The sequence below is a fragment of the Dunckerocampus dactyliophorus genome, chromosome 9, assembly GCF_027744805.1.
Source record: "Dunckerocampus dactyliophorus isolate RoL2022-P2 chromosome 9, RoL_Ddac_1.1, whole genome shotgun sequence".
In the NCBI taxonomy this organism is placed as follows: domain Eukaryota; kingdom Metazoa; phylum Chordata; class Actinopteri; order Syngnathiformes; family Syngnathidae; genus Dunckerocampus; species Dunckerocampus dactyliophorus.
The window spans coordinates 23,233,731-23,254,548 of record NC_072827.1 but is presented as its reverse complement, the minus strand read 5'-3'; the positions used below and the strand labels follow the sequence as shown (position 1 = coordinate 23,254,548).

General features: G+C 40.1%; 1 protein-coding gene across 2 annotated transcripts in view; it reads left to right on the top strand.

Moving 5' to 3' along the window:
* The first annotated feature begins 387 nt into the window (after positions 1-387).
* Positions 388-20,818, top strand: part of LOC129187564 (phospholipid-transporting ATPase IH-like) — a 37,976-nt gene continuing 17,545 nt past the window's right edge. For both annotated transcript variants that reach the window (XM_054787025.1, XM_054787026.1), the window contains exons 1-13: positions 388-786; positions 12,383-12,505; positions 12,619-12,708; positions 14,013-14,093; positions 14,539-14,646; positions 16,239-16,367; positions 18,186-18,289; positions 18,382-18,432; positions 18,961-19,025; positions 19,104-19,185; positions 19,299-19,449; positions 20,233-20,430; positions 20,507-20,680. In XM_054787025.1, coding sequence (XP_054643000.1) covers positions 748-786; positions 12,383-12,505; positions 12,619-12,708; positions 14,013-14,093; positions 14,539-14,646; positions 16,239-16,367; positions 18,186-18,289; positions 18,382-18,432; positions 18,961-19,025; positions 19,104-19,185; positions 19,299-19,449; positions 20,233-20,430; positions 20,507-20,680 — 1,395 coding nt within the window. In that variant the 5' untranslated portion in view covers positions 388-747. The remainder of the gene's footprint in view (positions 787-12,382; positions 12,506-12,618; positions 12,709-14,012; positions 14,094-14,538; positions 14,647-16,238; positions 16,368-18,185; positions 18,290-18,381; positions 18,433-18,960; positions 19,026-19,103; positions 19,186-19,298; positions 19,450-20,232; positions 20,431-20,506; positions 20,681-20,818) is intronic.

Here is a 20,818-nt window from a genome sequence, read left to right as displayed (position 1 = left end):
TTTATATATTAATAATCGTGAATAATGTAATTTATATGTATTTTTTTTATTTATATCGCTCTGCGTGTGTATTTGTATGTAATCACTTGTGTTTGTTTTATTGTGACTGCATTGATATTGTACATACAGAATGCTGTATTCAATAAATTACTATAATTAAAATGGATATCACTTTTATTTTTGTATGATCTTTTTTCATGTCTTTTATTCATATCTATGACAAAATAACAAACGTGTCTGTTTATTTTTATGTAATTTTTAGTTTTATTACGATTTCCGTCAGTGTGTTGATGTGCGTGTGCGTGTTGGTGTGCGCGCGCACGAGGCAGAGAGCTAGACCGAGCGAGACCCTCCCCTTACGCATGCGCGTTACAGTCATCTGACGACTCGCGTGAGTGTGTGTTAGTGAGTGTGGACTCCATCGAGTGGGCCACGGCTGCAGAAGCAGCAGCACCTGGCACTTTAGACCTCCACGCTGGACCGTGCTAGTGCAAAAGAGGATCATCTCGGAGGACGCCATATTTGTCCCGACATGTAGCTCGCAGCAGCGTGGGCGATACAAGAGGTAGCAGAAGAGTGTGAGTGGGGGGTGAGCAGCAGATTGTGTGTGGGATGCCATGAAAATCACAACAGCCCGCTGAGGAACGACACGGCGGTGGTGGATGATGAAGGACCCGAGCGAGGAGATCCTAGGAAGGTAGCGTCCAAGAAGACAGCTGAGCGGTTTTAGTTGCTTTGGTGTGGAGGATGGATCTCAGCCGGCTCCGGAACATCATCAGCAGATATGTAAGCGACCCCCATCGCGCACACACACAACCTCCCACCCCCCTGCAACAGTAAATCAAAGCATTATAATGTTAAATTGTGTTTCTGCATGTCTAATTGGCTGTAGGGTTCAAATGTTTCCCTCTGTTGACTTGGCTCTATGGAGAATGTACCAGTAGCCACACGCGCGCACACACACACACACACAACTATGGCTGCTGAATGTGTGCAATTGAAATTGAAACTTGGCTGGCCCACTTTTAAGTTGCTTAGTGGGGGCCACAGCATGCATGCAAAACAAACCACATCCACTGGACACTTCATTAGGTACACCATCTCATGAAATACAAGACCTAAAGTTCTGTGGTTGCGAAGATAACAATGCTCTTCATGTAACATTATGTCTTTTATTGATGTGCGTGTAGTTGGCAGTGTCAGCATCATACTGGCAGATGTTTGTTTTTGGCTACTTTATTGAGCTCATACAATCCAACACCCAACCTCAAAGTCTGAAGTGCGTTCTTTGAAGAATGAATGTAATTTAAATGTATGGGAAACTTTCTTCCTCACTGCGCGCCTGACAATAAACATGATCTTACGCACTTGTTAATACTAATAACACTAATAATAATACATGTTGTCACCTATAATACAAAGCTGACATGCAGGCTGTTTTTTTTCCTTTAAATATGCTTAACTATGAATACCAACATGGGTTGCTGTTACCAACCCCCAAATCTTAAGATTTTTCAGTATGCGGCCCCTGCTTGAAAAAGTTTGGACACCCCTGACCTGGAGGGTTTTATTGTTTTTATGTTTTACTACGAACAGTGGGTAACTTTTTTTTACACTTGCGTGACTGAATAATAAAAAAAATGAAATTCATCAGGCACATCTGTGACGCGACTCACTATGCCACACACTACTTCATCATCTTGTGTGAATAAAGCTCACACAGTGTTTTTTGAGTCTTAAAAAAAATCTCAAGTCTCAAAAAAATATGACCTTACAAAACGCTCGGCGTTGTATTTGTCTCCCGCCATCTCCCTGCGCACTGTCGCTTGTGCATTCATGTGTATGTGATGAAGACGCTGGCGGTAATGTCACTCTTCTTCCGCGACTGAGCGCCGCGGCCATCTGGTTTACATTTGCGTTCCACAGCGGAAGAAGATGCGAGCGTCTTCATCAAATACACATGAACAGCCACATGTCACCCGCTGACGCTGACAACACCAGTTAGGTTGAATTGTAAGGTTTAAAGTGTGTGTAAAGCACACAATCCTGCCTGGCGCACTGCCACTTCCATATTATACTGTACTATCATTCATAGTAGCCATGCCATAGCTCACTGTCTGATTGGCTTCTGGCTGCCTTGTTCTTGCGAGACGGCTTTTCTCCAAACGAGAAATCTTATCACGTTTTAATCTCGCAAGATCTCATGACACGAGATCTCGTGACACACCAGTCAGAATTGATTATTTTAACTACAGCAAAGCATGCTGGGAAACGCGTAATCCGCTCATTACACAGCTGCTTGCTTATCTATTTGTCAATACTAATGTGACATTTCCTCAAAATATGACCATACTAACTACCATGTATCGAGCCTGGATTATTGGGGCATGTCCTGCCATGTTTGCAACATCCAACTATCATTATTACTTTATTACTTTATTATCATTATTAAATCACGTGCGCTGATGATGCAAATGAGTGTGAGACATTCGCTAGTCATGTTGGTTAAAAGGACAAGAAGTTTGAAAAAGGTTTTTAATATTTTCAATATTCAGAAGTATGCAAGTGTTGAAAATTTCACGATAAGTAACGGTAATAAGAAAGATGCAAAGTTTGGGCCAGGGTACTGACCTGTTCGGCTCGTGACTTAAGTCGGCTTTGAATTTTGGCCCCCTATGCGATTGTGTTTGGCACGCTTGTTCTACAGCAGTGTTTCTCAACCTTTTTGTCTGATGTACCCCCACAGCCTTTTTGTCACACCATGTGTACCCCCTCACTCATACATGTTGATAATTCCCCAAAAGTAGAATGTAACAAAACGGTTATGATGTTGGCGCGTGTGCCACATGTGATTGCCTCCCTGGGCAAACTAGTTGTAGCGCACACGTTTCATTTCAATGTCTGGCTTAATATGAAATGACTGAGAATATTTCTTTATCATCTTGGAAATGTAATGTTTCCACGTACCCCCTGCAATATGCTTGCATATTACTAGTGGTACACGCACCCCTGTTCGGGAATCCCTGTTCTATCGGGAGGGTGCTCCTTATAAGTGCAGTGAGCAGCTCGTTACATGGCGTCTGACTCTGATGGGTCTTAATGCTTGTTAGTCTCCACTATAGCGTCAACACATGACCTGCAACCTTTTACCTGACCTTAAACGTGTCTCAGGTGCTTCTGGTAGATAACTATGTTTGTATTTATGGGTGTGTGGCTGCACTTGTTTGTTATTTTGACTTTGCCTAGCTTGTACAAGTGTGCTGTATTATGAGCTTGACAGACGCTCATAATAAAGGGACGTCAGAACCACACAAGCAAAGCACAGACAGACAGAGAGAGAGAGAGAAAGAGAGAGCGAGAGAGAGAATGGCGGATTGGGTCATTGAACCCTTTCACCTCATCTGTCACCCTGCTTTTTGCATTGTCGACAGCATATGAATCATTAATTCAATTATCCAGATATTGACTTGAAGAGGGATGTGGGGGAGGGGGATGATGTATGTTTATTTGGCCCACAAATGTCCCAATATTCCTGCATTATTTCCAGCAGCCGCTACTTTCACGAGGCTGTGTGGCATTACAGTACGCAGGTTGAAGGCGCCGTCTTGCACTTTCTGCATGCTGGTTAACATGTCGCTATACTGGGTTTTTACAGCATACGGTATATCAAGTTGGGCATTTAATACAAACATTACAGTCAGTGTTCATCAGTTAATCACCAGTCACCTTTTATTTATTGATCATTTGTATTATAGCGTATTTAAGATTTCAACATATCTGCTCACTGAGCATCGGAAGGATTAACTCCAAAAGTGTACCAGTGATGGTGAAGAAGACAAAATGTTGGCCACTCATGATACAAATGTAGCTACTGTCATCTTGTAAAGTTAATAGAAAAAAAAACGCATCAGGAGGTTACATACAGCCACAGCTGTTAATGCCCTTGTTTTTTTATGACACATAACTCCGGCCAGAGTTGAAATTCTCCAAAACTCCGACTCAGTGTTTGTGAATGGCTGGGTAAATGGAGTATTTTAGTTATTATTATTTTAGTATGTGCGTGAAATATGCGACATATTTTTTAACTTTACTTTAACTTGTGCGCCTTAAAACATAAAAAAAAAAAAAAATCATGTTCATGGGCTCCATGTAAGTGAGAGCTGATTTTCAAAGATAATGCACACGCCGTTGTACATCTAATATCTCACCATATTGATCAACAGATGCGTTATGTGCAACCAAGTTAATTGTGGTATGTGCACATAAGGTGCGTGAAGTCTTTGTCAGTGGGGCGAACAGGTAGCGCCAAATCGTTCTGAGGTGGTTCAAATGTTGCAGTGACTTGCCGCCGCACATAAATGAACGTACAGTACAGTGCAAACAGCCAAATGTCGTCGTTGGCCTGATCATCAGCTCAGTGAGCATCAGAGGATGAACAAATTTTCTTTTCCTTTGTTTTTTTTGTACCACTTATTCTGAAAACTGGCCCACTTCAGTATTTATTCAATGATAATTTGCTGAAAATGGGTAGAAATACAAACAAATTCTTCATTTTCAGTTGATTTCAGAGCAGGCAGTGTGTGTGTGTGTCTCTGCTGCGCCAAGGCCCAAATGTAAGGCGATGTTAACTCTAATGACATTTATCAGTAAAATTACCTCCTGTGCATGCTTTAGTGTGCCAGCGCACGTGTTATATTTGTCTCTGCTCACTCCTGCTGTGTGCCCTTTTGTCATGTGGTAATAATAGTGGTGGTGTGATGTCTCTGGAAGGGGCGCCGCTGCATGTGAGGACTGCACGAGGGTCATGATCTTGGATTAGAAACTTGTGTGTATATATGTATATATACTGTATGTATATACTGTACTCTACTGTGGTGGTTTGTGGTGTTGAAGTTGATACAGTTCTAGGGGCTTTCATGTGTCTGCCACACGTATGCATTGTTTGTACATGGCACACATTTTGGTAATGGTTTAATTTATTTGAGCATGCATCCAAGTTACATTGGAATACAGTTCCTCTGATAAATAGATAAATAGATAGTAGAGGTGTAATAATTCATCGTTACATTGATGCATCGATTTATATTCCTATGATCCAACTTCGTGGATCTGTGTTCAGCCACGTTCCATTCGCTCTGTCTGCCGTGTGAAACCACAAAAAATATCTTGCCAGGATAGCACGTTAAAAAGCCCTAATTTACTACGGCATTTGAAGGACAAACACTTGATGGAGTATGGTGAGTTTTCGAGGCTCACGATGTGATCATCAGTCAAACGGCAGCTAATGTAGCCAATGCTGGACAATACTGGCCCGTATGTGCTTCACAGTCAGAAATCTTAAGCAGATAACTCGAAAAATAATTAAGTTAATCGGACTGGATGACCAGCCTCTTTCAGCGGTGGGAGACACTGGGGTTGCCGACTGCGCTCTCATTGGAGTCCCGCTGCGTGCTACTGGAAGTCCTGCTAGCGCACCATTGAACAACGTACTCTCACATCCAAAGGCTCCTTAAAGAAGGCATCTCATCTTGTATGATGTTCACGGGGGATATATGTTCTCTTGAAAAATATGTTTTTGTCTAAATGAAGGTGATTTTATGGTTCCATTTTTCATATCATATAGCCAGTAGCAGGGTTGCAACCATTCTGGCCCCCATGATTTTTTGATAATTACCTATTTTTTCGGCCCCCTGGCAGTCAGGGTACCTTGGAATTGTACTAATTCTTCCCCCTTATAAGGCACCCTGGCCAATAGCACTCATCATAAATAAATTGAAAAATTGACAGTTGATCCATGTGATAGGTATCAGCCGATTTCACTCATGGATGATCGGAATCGAGAGCATAAAACTCTGATTGGAGAATCTACCGCTGCGGATTGTGGTGGTACTCCCAAAAAGAAAAGAAAAAAAAAGTGGGGAGGGAAGAAGTGAAGTAGTGGAATTGAAACGTTATATAACAGTTGGAGTCAAGCAGGGGACGAAGCTCAAGCAACAGAATACAAACGTCATTTTTTTTATGCGTAATCCTCCGGGTTTAAAAAAAAACAACAAACGTTTGAATCCTGTGATGATGCTGCAGGATGTTTGATATACTGTAGTTGGGAATATCTTAGTCACCATACTGTGCTTTAATTGGCCTTTTATATCAGAAATACAGTATTAGAAATGTGACAAAATATCGAGACGGCGAACATGGCAAACTCGATTGTAGTTTTTATGAGTCACTCACTTTATAGAGCCCACATGATCCCAACAATAGGCGCTGTTCACGTGATGATGCATTTAGTCACACCGTGCAACTCTTATGGCGGAAGTACAATTTGCAGCATGTTAATATGCACACAAAACATGGGAATACAACTTAAATTATGTTGTGTCTTCATTGTTCATAATAACAAGGTGAACGTGTCATTCAGATGTTCTCTATTAAAGAGGCAAATATATTTTCAGACTGTGGCTTTTAATGTAAATTGAAATTTTCAGTTCAGTTGCAGCTGTTAACAAACAAACAAATATTTATAATTGTTTCTTGTCACTTTTCCTTCTGATAATAAAAGTAGCAATTTGCATATTTCAGACAGTTGCAAATGGTGAATAATCATGATGAATTAATTTAAAAGCTGTGATTAATCTGATTAATTTTGTAATCATTTGACAACCCTAATTTAAACACCGTGTTGCCATGATGATTCAATGAGTGCATCTCGAGGAAGTAGGATGCGTTATTTCTTTCCTCCGCCTTCTCCTTTTATCTACGCTATGTGCAGCATCTGTAATAGATGATTGCATGTCATTTATTGATTTATTTCACCCTAATTTTAGCTTCCCCACAACCCCATTTCTAGGTTTCTAGGTGAAGTCGCACCTTATGTTTGGCAATACAGTAGCAGCCTTGCAGATTTTCTGCAGATCCTGAGTTTGTCTTTGCTCTCAAACCAAATTAAAGCTCCGGTTTCTGTAAATCTTTAAACTCCATCCCCTATAAGAACATTTTAATAGCCTTTTTAGTGACGGTGTGATGTTATCTTTCCTTTTGTATTTAGGTGTAACTACATTTGTTCTGAACTTTGGTTCTTCTACTGTTATTTTGCGATTCTGAACACTCATATTTGTTTGCGTTTACCTTTGCATTTTTTGAGTTTTTGAAAAGCGCTCTACAAATAAAAATTATTCTGAAATATTAAAGTGTGACAAACATGCAAAAAAAAAAAAAAAGAAATCAGGAAGGAGGCAAACACTTTTTCACACCACTGTATGTAATCGTGTGTCGCGACACTGATGGAGGGCAACGTCTCTTTCATTCTTTTCAGTCAGTTTAACCTCCATTATGTCTCCCAAGCATGAGACAAACTCTTCTGGTAGCCTCAATCACAGCCTTAACGGTCCACATCACGGCAGCTCAAGGATTTTCTTGGAGGTGCACGTGATGCTAAGCGCAAAGACTGAATTCGAAACCGAAACCAGCGACAAACAACAAAATGCGCACCTGAAGAGCGGTGAAGCATACAACCGTATAGAGGGTGAAAATGAGCACATGTTGGCGGGTCTGGCAGGTCTGGCAGGTCTGTAGATGCATGACAGCATGCAGAGGCAACTAAAAAAAACAAAGATTGACTCCAGTTGCAGACGCTCCAAGGCCCCTTCATTGGATACCCATGCACAACCAAGAGCTCAATCCCAAATGTCTGCCTTTGCAAAACTAATGTGTTTCCATACTTTAGGTTCTGTTTTTAAAATGTCCTGTGAAGTATTTTGATTCAAATGATTATTATTAATAATTATGTATGTAATACTTGTGTATTCGTAACAATAAATAAATAAATAAATACAATTAGGACAATTATATAATGTATTTCTGATACTGTATATAGTATTTTTTTTGGTCAATTGTATAGCATCGACAATGACTGACAAAATGACAATAAATCTAATTAATAATGTATTTTACATAGTTATATTATGATAAATATACACTTATTGTATTTAATTATACATTTTTAATTTATGTTTAATAAAACATATAGTACAATTTAAAAATTTAATACAATTGCATTTCTATTGAGTAAATCAAATACCGTAAGTGGCAATACATCAAACAGAGCGGCCTTTGCAAAAATAATAATGCTCTGTTTGTGCATATCACTATAGCCGAGGCAACACTTGCTGCTGTTTGCATGCTTTTGTTTATATTTGCTAATTCTTTTTAGTCTTAAAATATTTACTTTTACCTCATCCTTGTTTTTACTGTTTTATTGTTAGTATTTGTAGTAGTTCGCTGTGTATATTGTATGCCTCATTGTGTGAGCTACGAGAGATACTAGAATTTCCCTGATGTGATTATTAAAGTAACTACTTAAATGTTTTTGATCATACATAACAACAATATATCATTTATTCTTGTAAATTAAATGATCAAAAATATATAATATGATATTTAATCTAGTTAAATTAGTTAATTAGTTAGAGCTGCAGATAGGTAGATTCAATGCACAGTCAATTACTTTGTACTGACAAAGGCCTTCTGTTCCATTTTATTCCAGTCTCATAATGAACAATACCGTATGTCATTATTAAGGTTGCGGTTCGCAGTGGTGTACAACTGCGCTGCATCTATTATATTTATAAAGGCAGACTTTGTGTTTATGTTATGTGTTGGACCTCATTAGAATGTACAGGTGTACCATATGAAGTGACCCGTGAGCGGTACTCCTGCATCCTTTGCCCACACAACATGATGAGGAGTCCATTAGAAAAGAAGAGCCGAGTCCTGCGGCTTAATGAGGGATGCCAGCTCGACATGGGCACAGTGTGGTGGCGCCACGGAGGAGGAGGGATGAGACACGACCATTTAATCAGACCACTTAATGGTCTGTAACTTTTTATTACATCTCTACAGGGAGTGTGGCCCCCGGTGCCCGTCTGCCCTTGTGGGGTGTGGTCTCTTGCTGGTCTTGGTGGTTGGCTGTCCACCGGCCTGCTGGTGCCCTGTTTTGGTTGGGATTGCCTCTCTGCGACCCCTTGCTGGTCTTCCCGGGGGGGAGGGCTTTGTGGGCTGGCTCTTGGGGGGCTGGTCTTTGTTCTGCCCGCTCCAGTGGGCCCGGTGGCTTTCTGGTGGTGGGGGCTCGGCCTGGCTGTGTGGGGCCAAGCTTGCTTGGTGGTGGGAGGCAATCCCACTCCTTTCATGCGTTCTCAGTGACACTTACACATTCACACATACGTGCACATTAATATACATGAAGACATGCACACATACACACAGATACCTATACGCGCGTACATACAGTATATATACACACTCACAGTACATACGTACTTCCCCACATTACTCACTGAGTTAACCAGGGTGTTATTATGTTGTTGGCTTTATTACAGTGATGGTGATGTCTGCAATATGATTATAGTTATTACAATTGTGTGCATTACAGGTATTGTCATTTTGTTCACTACCATAGTTAATAATTTCATTACTACTATTACCACTAATGTCTATGACTGTTTCAATGCAGTGTTATCACTGTGGTTGTTGATATTATTTAGTCTGTCACAGACATTTGCTGATATAGTCCTGTTTGTTTCTGTTGTTTCTTTATTGTTCCCCTCCTGCCCCCTCTTGTCCCCGCACTCCCAAATCTGTTTTCTTTTCTCGTCTTCTCTATCCCCTCCTGCTCCGGTCCGGCGGCTCCAAATTTGCATAACAAAAAAAATACATCAAAGTAAAATACATTCTTTATAACGGAGGAAGAGTATCTGACACTTTTCTCTGGCAAAGCAACCCTGTTGAGCACGTAAGGTCATTTAGATCAACAATACTATCTGCCCTAATGGCTGGACAGGACAAGAGAAAAAATAATACTAATAACGACAAAGTGCTCTGTGTCTTACTGCTGACTGTCCTGGCCACTCTGTGTGATGGAGAGCTAGGTAGAGAGATGGAATAGTCGACCAGAGGTTGATTCGGATCAGTGAGGATTAATGATCAGATAAAGCTGATCTGTTCCTCCACAGGGCTTTAGGGATGTAAATATGGTGGAAGAGAACGCTGGAACAATAGAAATGTGGATTTAAGTAGTTTTAATTGGCCTCTTCATGTTACAGAGTGGATGCACAATTATTTTCACAACTCCGATCAATTTGTCCCATCGTAAATAAAAGAAATACAAATAATCAGTTCCAGGGTCAACTGTACAGGCGGTAAAACGTTAACATTCTTTGCTTTCAAGTGTAAAAACAAATATACTGCTGTTTTATGAAACTAAAATATCGTAAATGTTCCAATTAAGGCTTCTATTCAATTACCCTCTCCTGATAGTCGCTGGGTGTACGGTCTGCAAAAGCAGATCAGGTCACTCTAATCATTATTAAAGTGAAGTTATAAATGTTGGAATTAACGGCCCTGCCCTTGCTATAATTTACGGTAACGTAATACTACTCACCCTTTGATGACATGTGACATAAGCATAGTGTGCTTTTCAACAAAACATGCGATGTCACAAAACAGTGATAGTCGTGCAGAGGGAGAAGTATTGTGTGTGTGTGTGTGTGTGTGTGTGTCTCTTTAAATTAACACCAAACACAGGTGATTTTGCAGTGTACAATTTGGTCTTCCTTAATTACCAATCTCCTTTTTATTGTACTGAGCAGCCAGGACTGAGACATGTGTCCAATGTTGCATTTCCTGTTCTATGGTTCTGATCACAATTTTCCTTCTTGTCATCCACGGTACCCTTCTGTGGTGGCATTACAAAGAAGCAAAAACCAGCATGATTGGTTGGTACCAGTTTGCTCAACAAACCTTGTTTTCTCTTTCTGTGTCTTTCTGGGTCATGTGGCCCCCCTCCGCCCACTGCCAATGTTTTGATAGGGTCTCAAGCCAGCTGACACTGTTGGCTGCTTGTCTATTTTTATCACACCACCCAGTGCCTGTTGATCACTCTGGATAACTTTAGTTCTGTGCCTCTCAGCTCTTCACTATTGAAGCATTTACATAGAAGGTGCAACACGAAGTGAAAGTGATGGAGATTTTAGTTTGTGATTTTTTTATTTTATTTCTTTTTAGAAAACATGCAAAATTGTACAGTATGTATTGTTATATAAAATATACACATCAAGAATTTGTATTTAATGACCTGATGTCTCTGAACACGCCTCTCTTCTGTGCTGGTTCCTGTGCAGGTGTGTGTTACCTGGGGCAAATTTTACCTGCTCGCAGGATGTAAGCTGGTAGCCCTGTAACTGTTGGAAATAGTCTTGTTACATTTTAAATTTAAATAAATACATTTGATTTATTAAATAAAAATTATATTTGACAAGTTAATGTTAAACATTTCCGCAATTTGGGTCACCGCTTGTTTTTGAAGGGTGATGGTAAGTCCCGTAGCCAAACCAGTTGAGAATCGTTGCTGTAGGTGATGGTAATGTCTGCCTTATAGACATTGCCTTGATTGTAGTTGTAACAATGGTTAAAGGTGACAACATATATTATTTAGCCACACTCATTGCCATCTTTATGTAGCGCAGCAAATGTTTTATTCAGAACCTCAGAGAGTTCTTTGCCATGCGGTCCCATGTTGAACTTCCAGTATGAGAGTTTGTGAGAGCGATTACACTAAATTTGACACACCTGAGACCTTGTAACACAAACGAGTCACATGACACCGGGGCATCGGTACAGTTTAGACATTGAAGGCTGTGTGTTAAGTTACAAGTATTTTCAGGGGGCAGCAAAATCACAGCAAATTTGTTTAAGTTGTACCCTGACTACTTTGCACTGTGTCAAAGTACTGTTTCTTTAGTACTGCCCCTGAAAAAGATATAACATATTTGCAGAACTCGATAGATGTGAGGGGTGTACTCACTTTTATGACATCCAGTATATTTAATAGCCATTTTTTACTTCATTTTAAACCTGTTTCTGTGAAGTGTAATGTACATAGTGTTTTAGTCTTTAAAAATGTACCTCAACAATCATTTGAAAATAATTATATATAAAAAATGGAAAAAACAAACAGCAAAAAGATGCAGTGCCAGTGCTAATGCCACAGGCTGATTTATAACGAGGCGCATCGCTGTCAAAAGTTCTGAGGGGCATTTAAAACAGCAAAGTGCTTGTTCAAGAACTTTTCTATTTAATGATCAACAATCCACATTTGAGCTGTGTCAGGCAAGGTCTCTTTGCCAAAGGATCTTTTCATTGGGGCCAAAGTGTTATGAGCCTTGTCGAAAACTGGCCATCGCTGAATGAAGGACACCTTGGCTTGTGCTGCACGATGCCACTCAGGTGTTTTCATACAGTAAATACAATGCAACTTAAGGCTATTTTGTGGCATGGATTTCTTTCTATACCTTTTGTTACTATTTATATCTGGTTCTCTCTTCGTCAGTGTGCGGGGGAGGAGAACTGGGTCGACAGTCGGACGGTGTACATTGGCCATAAAGAACCCCCTCCGGGAGCTGAGGCCTACATTCCCCAGCGTTACCCCGACAACCGCATCGTCTCATCAAAGGTCAGAAGCCCCAACCCATGAGGGCAACCACTCTTCATTGCTTTATTTTGTTAACCCGTTAAGCTCACCCTGAGTCCTCTTTAATATAACAATACATGTTCTTTGTCTGGCAGTATACCTTCTGGAACTTCATTCCCAAGAACTTGTTTGAACAGTTCCGAAGAATTGCCAACTTCTACTTTTTGATCATATTTCTGGTCCAGGTGAGGTTTTATTAGAGGAATTACATTGCTTGTGGGAGGAGAAGTCCTATTGTCCAAAGTGAAATGAGGCATGTTTGCTTTTCTTCTGTCACTAATATGTGAAATGTAACACACTCTGGGCTGGATTCATTGAGCATGGTGCTTGGTCATACTGGGGATTCTCCTTTTTCATTCTGGTCACTGACACGGTTATACTTTATTGTTATTGATGTTCTTATTCATTTTCTTGTATTTTTCTTTATTTTTTTGGGGGAATGAACAGAACAAGAATTTCAGTGCATAGCAGAACTACCTGTTTTACTCTGCATATGACAATACAACTCTTGAATCTTGAATCTATTCCACCCTCACTAAAAAGTAGAATTGGATGGATTTCTTGCTTGGCAGAAAGCTAACATTGTCCACAATAATCGTCTAGGAGGCTGCAGATAGATTTACTGCAGAGTAATTTTATTGACAGTGATGTATTATGTATTCACTGCACAATATCCCTTGAATCAACAAATGTCGTCAAACAGCAAGAGATAATATCGTAAATATTGTAAATGAAAACTGTATATGATATTATGGTTATATATGATGTGTGTGTATGTATGGGGCGGCATGGCTCAGATGGTAGAGTGGTTGTCTCCTAACGTGAAGGTTGCGGGTTCAATCCTCCGTCCTCCCGTGATTTTGCCAAAGTGCCCTTGGGCAGGATACTGAACCCCCAGTTGCTCCAGTAGGTAAAATGTGCTAAGTGTCAAAGCGCTTTGAGTGCCGTGGAGGTGGAAAAGCGCTATACAAGTGAAAGACCATTTATATCTGTATGCGGTATGTATAATGCACTCTTCTGTGCGGTCTAAATATATGGCAAAAAATACACAGCTAATTAATGCATGTAATGGGACACACCTATACCGCCTACAAGACTTATTAAAAGACCTCCAAAACCCGCCAACAAGGTTTTATGGTTTTATGTACTTAAGATGTATCGGATCAAAACACGATCGCTGCATAAGACTTAGAAATGTGATATTAACGTCCACTTCACTGCTTTCTGAAGCTGCACTCTAGGCATCATGGGAACTGTAGTTCTTTTAGCCATAAATTAGCGCATTAGCGGCAGGGTTCAAAGGGTGAGAAAAAGTAGCAGCTTATACACCAGAAATGAAGGTACATGGAAACACACACCATAGTGCACTCCTCACTTGTTTTTAGACCCAAAATGGTTTCATATCTTAGCATTTTAGGTTAATATAAGAAGAGTTGCTGCCTTTCCTTGTTAATTGTTGCATTCACACACTCCTTTTTTTCCTCCCCAGCTCATCATCGATACCCCTACCAGCCCAGTCACCAGCGGCTTGCCCCTCTTCTTTGTTATCACTGTCACTGCCATCAAACAGGTAGGACTCACACAACTTCCTGCTTTGAACGCACACACACATACACACACACACACGCACACACCCTCCCTTCCTCTACCAATCAGCTGTTCTATTATCTCTATATACACACAGTCCTCTCTGGGCGAAAGGAGGACCCATTGAATATGTCTGGTGATGTGAGAAATATGATAATGAATGGTCTCCTCTGTTCATCACTGAAGCCCCAGGGGAGATGCACACACACACACACACACACACACACATACACTCAGAGAGAACAGGGCTGCTATCTGAGATTTAGGGGAACATAAATCTAGCACATGACGTGTGGTCTAGAAATCAAAGAAGCAGGTCACCCAGCTCAATGTGCGCACTGCTAATTAATCACATCACGCTCACGCTTCATTCTTCAGGTGCACAATCATCACCCTCAATGCATCTTTTAACAATCTTCTCATCTCAGGGCTACGAGGATTGGTTGCGACACAAAGCCGACTGCTCCATCAACGAGTGTCCAGTGGATGTGGTGCAGCGGGGGAAGGTGGTGAGGACACAGAGTCACAAGCTGAGGGTAAGCGCATGCTTGTTAAAGGAGGACGAGCACCTGAGGCCACAAAGTAGACGTCCCTTTGTCTATGGTTGTCCCCTTGTCCTCTAGAACCCATGGCCTTATGCCAATTAATGTACCTTAAAATAAGCCCCCACATTTATTATATAGCATTCTATGTCATCTACTGGATTCTTGAATTTCTCTTGGGATCCAAAAGTATCTATCTGTCCAAAGGCCTCCATTCTAATAGATACCGTGTGTCAATTAATTACCTCCACTTGAATCAAATCCAAGCCTCCTCCCAAATTGATCCTTCCCGTTTTTCCTCCTAAAAACATGTGGTAACTGTAATTACGTCACGTCACAGACGCTGTTGTGCTCTCAAGAGGTTGTTGCTAACCAAAACAGCAGCACCTACTGAGCCACAGTCTCTGAGTAATTAAATCTTGTAATTAAGTCTTGTGGCATGTTGTGAGCGAGTTCCCTGCACAGTATTAAAGATGATCTTGCATCATGTGGTGCGTTCCAGTCACCTTTTTTCTCGCGCCGCAGTGCTGTGTGCCTTCATTTTTCTTTTCCATGTGGCTGACGTGGCTTATTAGTTGGGCCCAGTCATTCTCTGATCTTTTCTTGTCACTGAATTTCTGCATAAGAAATTGCGTTGGTACTTGTGTAAATGAACACCCCCAGGTATTTATAAACTGTATTTATATACCGCATTTTAAGTCTTATGTCCGAGTGAACGCTGTGCCCGCCTCACGGTGTTGTGTGCGTCCATTTTTACATTTCAGCACGCCATGCGCCTTCAGATTAGTTCTGATTATTTAGTCTTTTCTTTTTGTTTTAAACTCTAGTTTTGCATCACAAAATGTTGTAATGAGGCACCATTTTTACTAGTTATAAAAAAACGTGTAATCTTCATATAAAAAGGCCTCACCTCTAATAAACTCCTTACTCCTAATTGCTCCAATCTGCTGTTGAATAAATAAGTTATAATAAGCGTATTGATAAATAAATACCAGTCAGTCCAACCTGAGCATTGTTCCATCTCTTCTTATTGTGTAATATCTACAGTAAATATTATAGATGCAAGAAAATAACTCTCATTCCAGGTAATTGGTCAGGAATCCTAATCTTTGTAATAAATTCTACATCCACGTGTTAGGGCAATGTGTCTCTTTTTTTCTCTCCGCCTGCACCCCCTTTTTTTAAATCCACGTCGTCACGAGTGTCTCTGTGTTTTGTGACCATGTTTCTCACCACCGTAGATCAAACAGAGCGGATTAGAGTGTGAGCCAGGAGCAGGAATAATGATGAATATATTAATCACGCTGAATCGCAGAGCGTGTGTCATGTGTATGGTCACCATGGCGACAGGATTTTATCCGCGCGTAAGCTGCTCGGCTGGCATTATCTGTTATGCAACTTCTCAATCCTTTGTAAAAAGAAAAAAACACTGATTTTAAAAGAGGGTAAAAAATACAGGGAGTGGTAATTGAGGAGTTTGCCAGCATGTTTGCCTGTTTCCCCTATGGGGGTGTTTATGTGTGCATCTATTATGCATGTGGACATCATGATTGGGTATGTGATGTGGTGGTGCGTTGCTGTGGCAGGTGGGCGACATCGTGGTGGTGAGGGAGGATGAGACGTTCCCATGTGACCTCATCCTGCTCTCCTCCAGCCGACAGGATGGCACCTGCTACGTCACCACCACCAGCTTGGATGGAGAATCCAGTCACAAGGTGCCAGACACAGAACACAAATGTATTTGGATTCTGTACAAAGTTGTAATCTTAAAAAGGTGATTAAGTCATTTATAGTATATACAGTCATCCCTCGCCACGTTGTGCTTCAAATTTTGCAGTTTCACAATCACATTTTTTCAAAAATATATTAATTAATAACTCATGCTGTTTCGTGGTTGAATATGGCCTATTATTAGTAAAAAAAAAAATACAAAAAAAAGCATATTTAAGCAAATGTTCCGTATTTTTACCTAAATTAAGCATTTTCAAGGATATAAATGGCTAAAATGAACTAAAATACAAATAATGTAAAAGACGCATTCAAAGACGTTGATGAAATGTAGTATTCTACACTGGTCACTAGGTGTCAGTAGTGTTACTGTCATGTTCAGGGAGACACACGAGGATCAGACTTGACCGCTAGAGCAACAGGCTTTTATTGCAGGTTGGAATTATTTCACCACAGGCACAATAATCCTTCATAAAAATCCCTAATAAAAGCACGGGCTACTTTTGTGCCGTTAAACACGCAAAGCTGAAACTCTGAATCACTTCCTGTCCACCCCTCTTTCAGGTCCCCTACAGAACACATTTGTAGTAACACAAACGAGCACAAGTCTTATTTATGTACTGTGTATATAGTTGGTATCACAAGTGTAAAGGCTACTATAGGGGTGTTGTTTCATGTCTAGAGGGCTCTAATAATGTAAAAAATGTATTTAGAAGGTTGTAAACAGGTTTTCTATGCTGCAACTACAAAAATATTCCATTTATAAATAAGGAATCCTACTCATGGTAGGGTCTGTAATCAATTAACTGCGATAAATGAGGGATTACTGTACTGTATACTTACTTTGTTCTTGTAATATTATGACTTTCGTCTTTTATAGTCCAACTTTATTCTCATAAATGAAGTTTTATTCTTGTAATATTACAAATTAACGTTTATAAAATAGCAACTTTTCTCTTTTAGCATTACGACTTCTAGTAGTCGAAAACAGTTGGCAGAGTTATTCTTTAATATTGAGACTTGTAATCTTTTTTTCTTGTAAATGTGTATTTGTATATGCTGAATAAAACACATTTCTATTAATATTACAGCTTTATTTTTGTAAAATGACATCTTTATTCAACTTCTTTGTGATTTCTTTGTGAAATTCAGACTTCATTCTTTGTCTAGCCATTTTTTTAGATTGTTGTGACTTTACTCGTAATTTTATGACTTAATTCTCGTAAAATATTGTTTCCTCATTATATTACAACTTCATTCACATGAATTACAACTTTATTATTTTCTACTAGATCTTTATTGTTAAATTCTGACATTAGTATCGTCAAATTGTGACTTTTCCCTCAATATTATGGCTTCTTTGTAGTTATATAACAACTTTATTTTAGTAAATTACACTCGGTATATTCCAGCTATGTTTTTGTAGTAATATGACTTGTAATTTAATCGTGTAAAATTACAACCTTTTGGATCATGTTGTATGCGTTTGTAATAAACAATACTTGACATCTCTTCCATTTTTGATAAAGTTACACCATTTCTTCTCATACTGTGGAACCTCTAGGGTCCCAAAACAGTAGGAAAATGACGCAAATAACAATATTCCATTTCAGTGTAAAATCGTCACGGTCATAAACCTTGATCAACTGTACGGTGCTCCCAATGAAGCCTTGGAGGGGTTGGGATGTCACCTCCACTTCCCTCTGCTATTTTGTTCAAGATGCCAGTCAACTGAAGCCTGCTGCTCTCATTAGTGGCTGTGGGTGACATTTTTCTCCCTCCCTCCTCCCCCCCTCCTCCTTCAGACCTATTACGCCATCCCAGATACCATGGCCTTTAGGACGGAGCAGGAGGTGGATTCCCTACATGCCACCATCGAATGTGAACAACCACAGCCTGACCTCTACAAGTGGGTGTGACACTGCCTGATGCATGTTTGTTGACACACATTCTAGTTTCCTCTTAATTGCCTCATTATCTGTTTTTGCTTTGCTCCCTCAGATTTGTGGGACGCATCAATATTTATAAGGACAAAGACGAACCTGTTGCTAGGTCAGTATTATTTTTGAATTGCATGCAGTTAAACCCAACCCAACCCTCATAAAAACCCTGGTCCAATTTTGAATGAAAGGGAATTTATATTTGTGGAATGGGTGTTTTTAAGATAAATATATATTTTTAATATTGACTTTTCCAATATTACAGATGTATTCTCATAAAATTAAAGACATATTCTTGTAATACTTGACTTTTTCATTGTATAATTATGACGTAAAAGTATGTAAAATTACAGCTTTTTTATTGTAATTTCCATAAAATGACAGGTTTATTGTGCAATATTGGCATTTTTTCTTGTAATAGTACAAATTTGTTCAGCTTCATTTGTTTAATATTTTGATTGTTATCTTGTAATATGATTATGTTATTCTCAGAGAATTATATTCTATATAATATATATTCTATTCGATGAAAACATTTCTGTCCCCCAGTGGGGGCATGACAGAAAATAAATGGGAACCGCTGCCCTAAAGTCATTGACTGAGCCTGAATTCTCCACAAACTTTTCCTTCACTCTTTTAGACCACTTGGGGCTGAGAACCTGCTACTCAGAGGAGCCACACTGAAGAACACGCAGCATATTTACGGTGAACATTAAAGTTACTTCTTTAGGTGACACATTGAGGGAGATGGTTTTTTACCTTGTTTTTTATTTTTTACCTTAGCTGTTGCAATCTACACCGGCATGGAGACCAAGATGGCACTCAATTACCAATCTAAATCACAGAAGCGCTCGGCTGTAGAAAAGTGAGATGAATGGCTTGTCTGACCGCTTCCGAATTCCAATCAGTGGAGAATTTGTTTGTGTGGAAAGGTCACACGTGGTATTGTCCTATCTGGTGTCTTTGTCTCCCCTGCAGGTCCATGAATGCCTTTCTGATTGTGTATCTGTGCATCTTGATAAGTAAAGCCGTCATCAACACCGTTCTCAAGTACGCCTGGCAGTGGTCTCCGGACCGGGATGAGCCCTGGTACAACCACAGGACGGATAACGAGCGCCAACGACATGTGGTGCGTTCACTCATATTCAGCACAAGCCCTACACAGGAGGGCCACACAAAAATATAGTAAAATGTAAAAGTACAAAAAAGTACACAAAAAAGTACAGGAAAAAACGTATTACTTATTACTTTATTCTTGTAATATCATGAATTTATTATCTTATGGTACGACTTTGTCCTCGTACAATGAAGTTGTATTACGACTTTAAAATTGCAACTTTTCTCTCTTAGGATTACAACTTCATAGTAGCAATCTTTTTCCTAACATTTCCTAATACTTTCTTCACGTCGTGACTTGATTCATATACAGACCGGTGGTGTGAAAAAGTGTTTCTTATTTGTTTGCCACACTTAAGTGGCAAATGAAATCAGGAAGGGAGCAAACACTTTTTCACACCACTGTATATTAGCACTGTCAAAGTTAACGCCTTAACGAAAATGTCCTTTTATGGCACTATTTTTTTGACGCACGCACGTCCTGACCCTCGGCCCACACCGTAGTTTGAGGAAACACAGCGGTGTGGCAGTTGATGTGGAGCCACAAGCGGGAACAAGCATTGAGCAGCAGCGACTTTTTCTCGTAATAGTAGGACTTTACTGTCTTCCTGGTTACTTTGTTGCCATAACAGGATTCTTATATCAAATTTGACTTAATTTTTATGATTCTATAGCCTCATTCTTGTAATATTACATCATTAAGTTCTTTTAAGTGTGATTCTAGTACTCCTTTGTACCGTCCCACCTTATGTTCCTGGTGCTCTACTGATACTGTACGTCTCTTGTCTCCCCGCAGGTGATCCGAGCTTTCACTGACTTCCTGGCCTTCACCGTGTTGTTCAATTACATCATCCCTGTGTCCATGTATGTCACGGTAGAAATGCAGAAATTCCTGGGCTCCTACTTCATCACCTGGGACGAGGAGATGTTTGATGAGGAGCTGGGGGAGGGCGCACAGGTCAACACCTCTGACTTGAATGAGGAGCTCGGCCAGGTAGTCGCTTTCGCCGACCCTTCCCGAAACATTCTTCAGCGCATTCCTCAGCTTTCTTATATCCTCCCGCTCCCAGGTGGAATATGTTTTTACAGATAAGACGGGGACTCTGACAGAGAACAACATGGAGTTTATTGAATGCTGCGTAGATGGGAATGTTTACATCCCGCACGCCATCTGCAACGGCCAAATCCTCAGTGCTGCCTCCAGCATAGACATGATAGATTCCTCACCTGGAGGATACCGCAGGGTAAGTGTATGTGTGTGTTTTCTTCATTTGCAGTGCGCTTTTACCACCACAACACAAATACAATAATAAGCTTATTGTTAACTTAATAGCGCCCAGCAGGTCCAAGCAACACTGAGCTTTATGATCTTTGCATTCCCC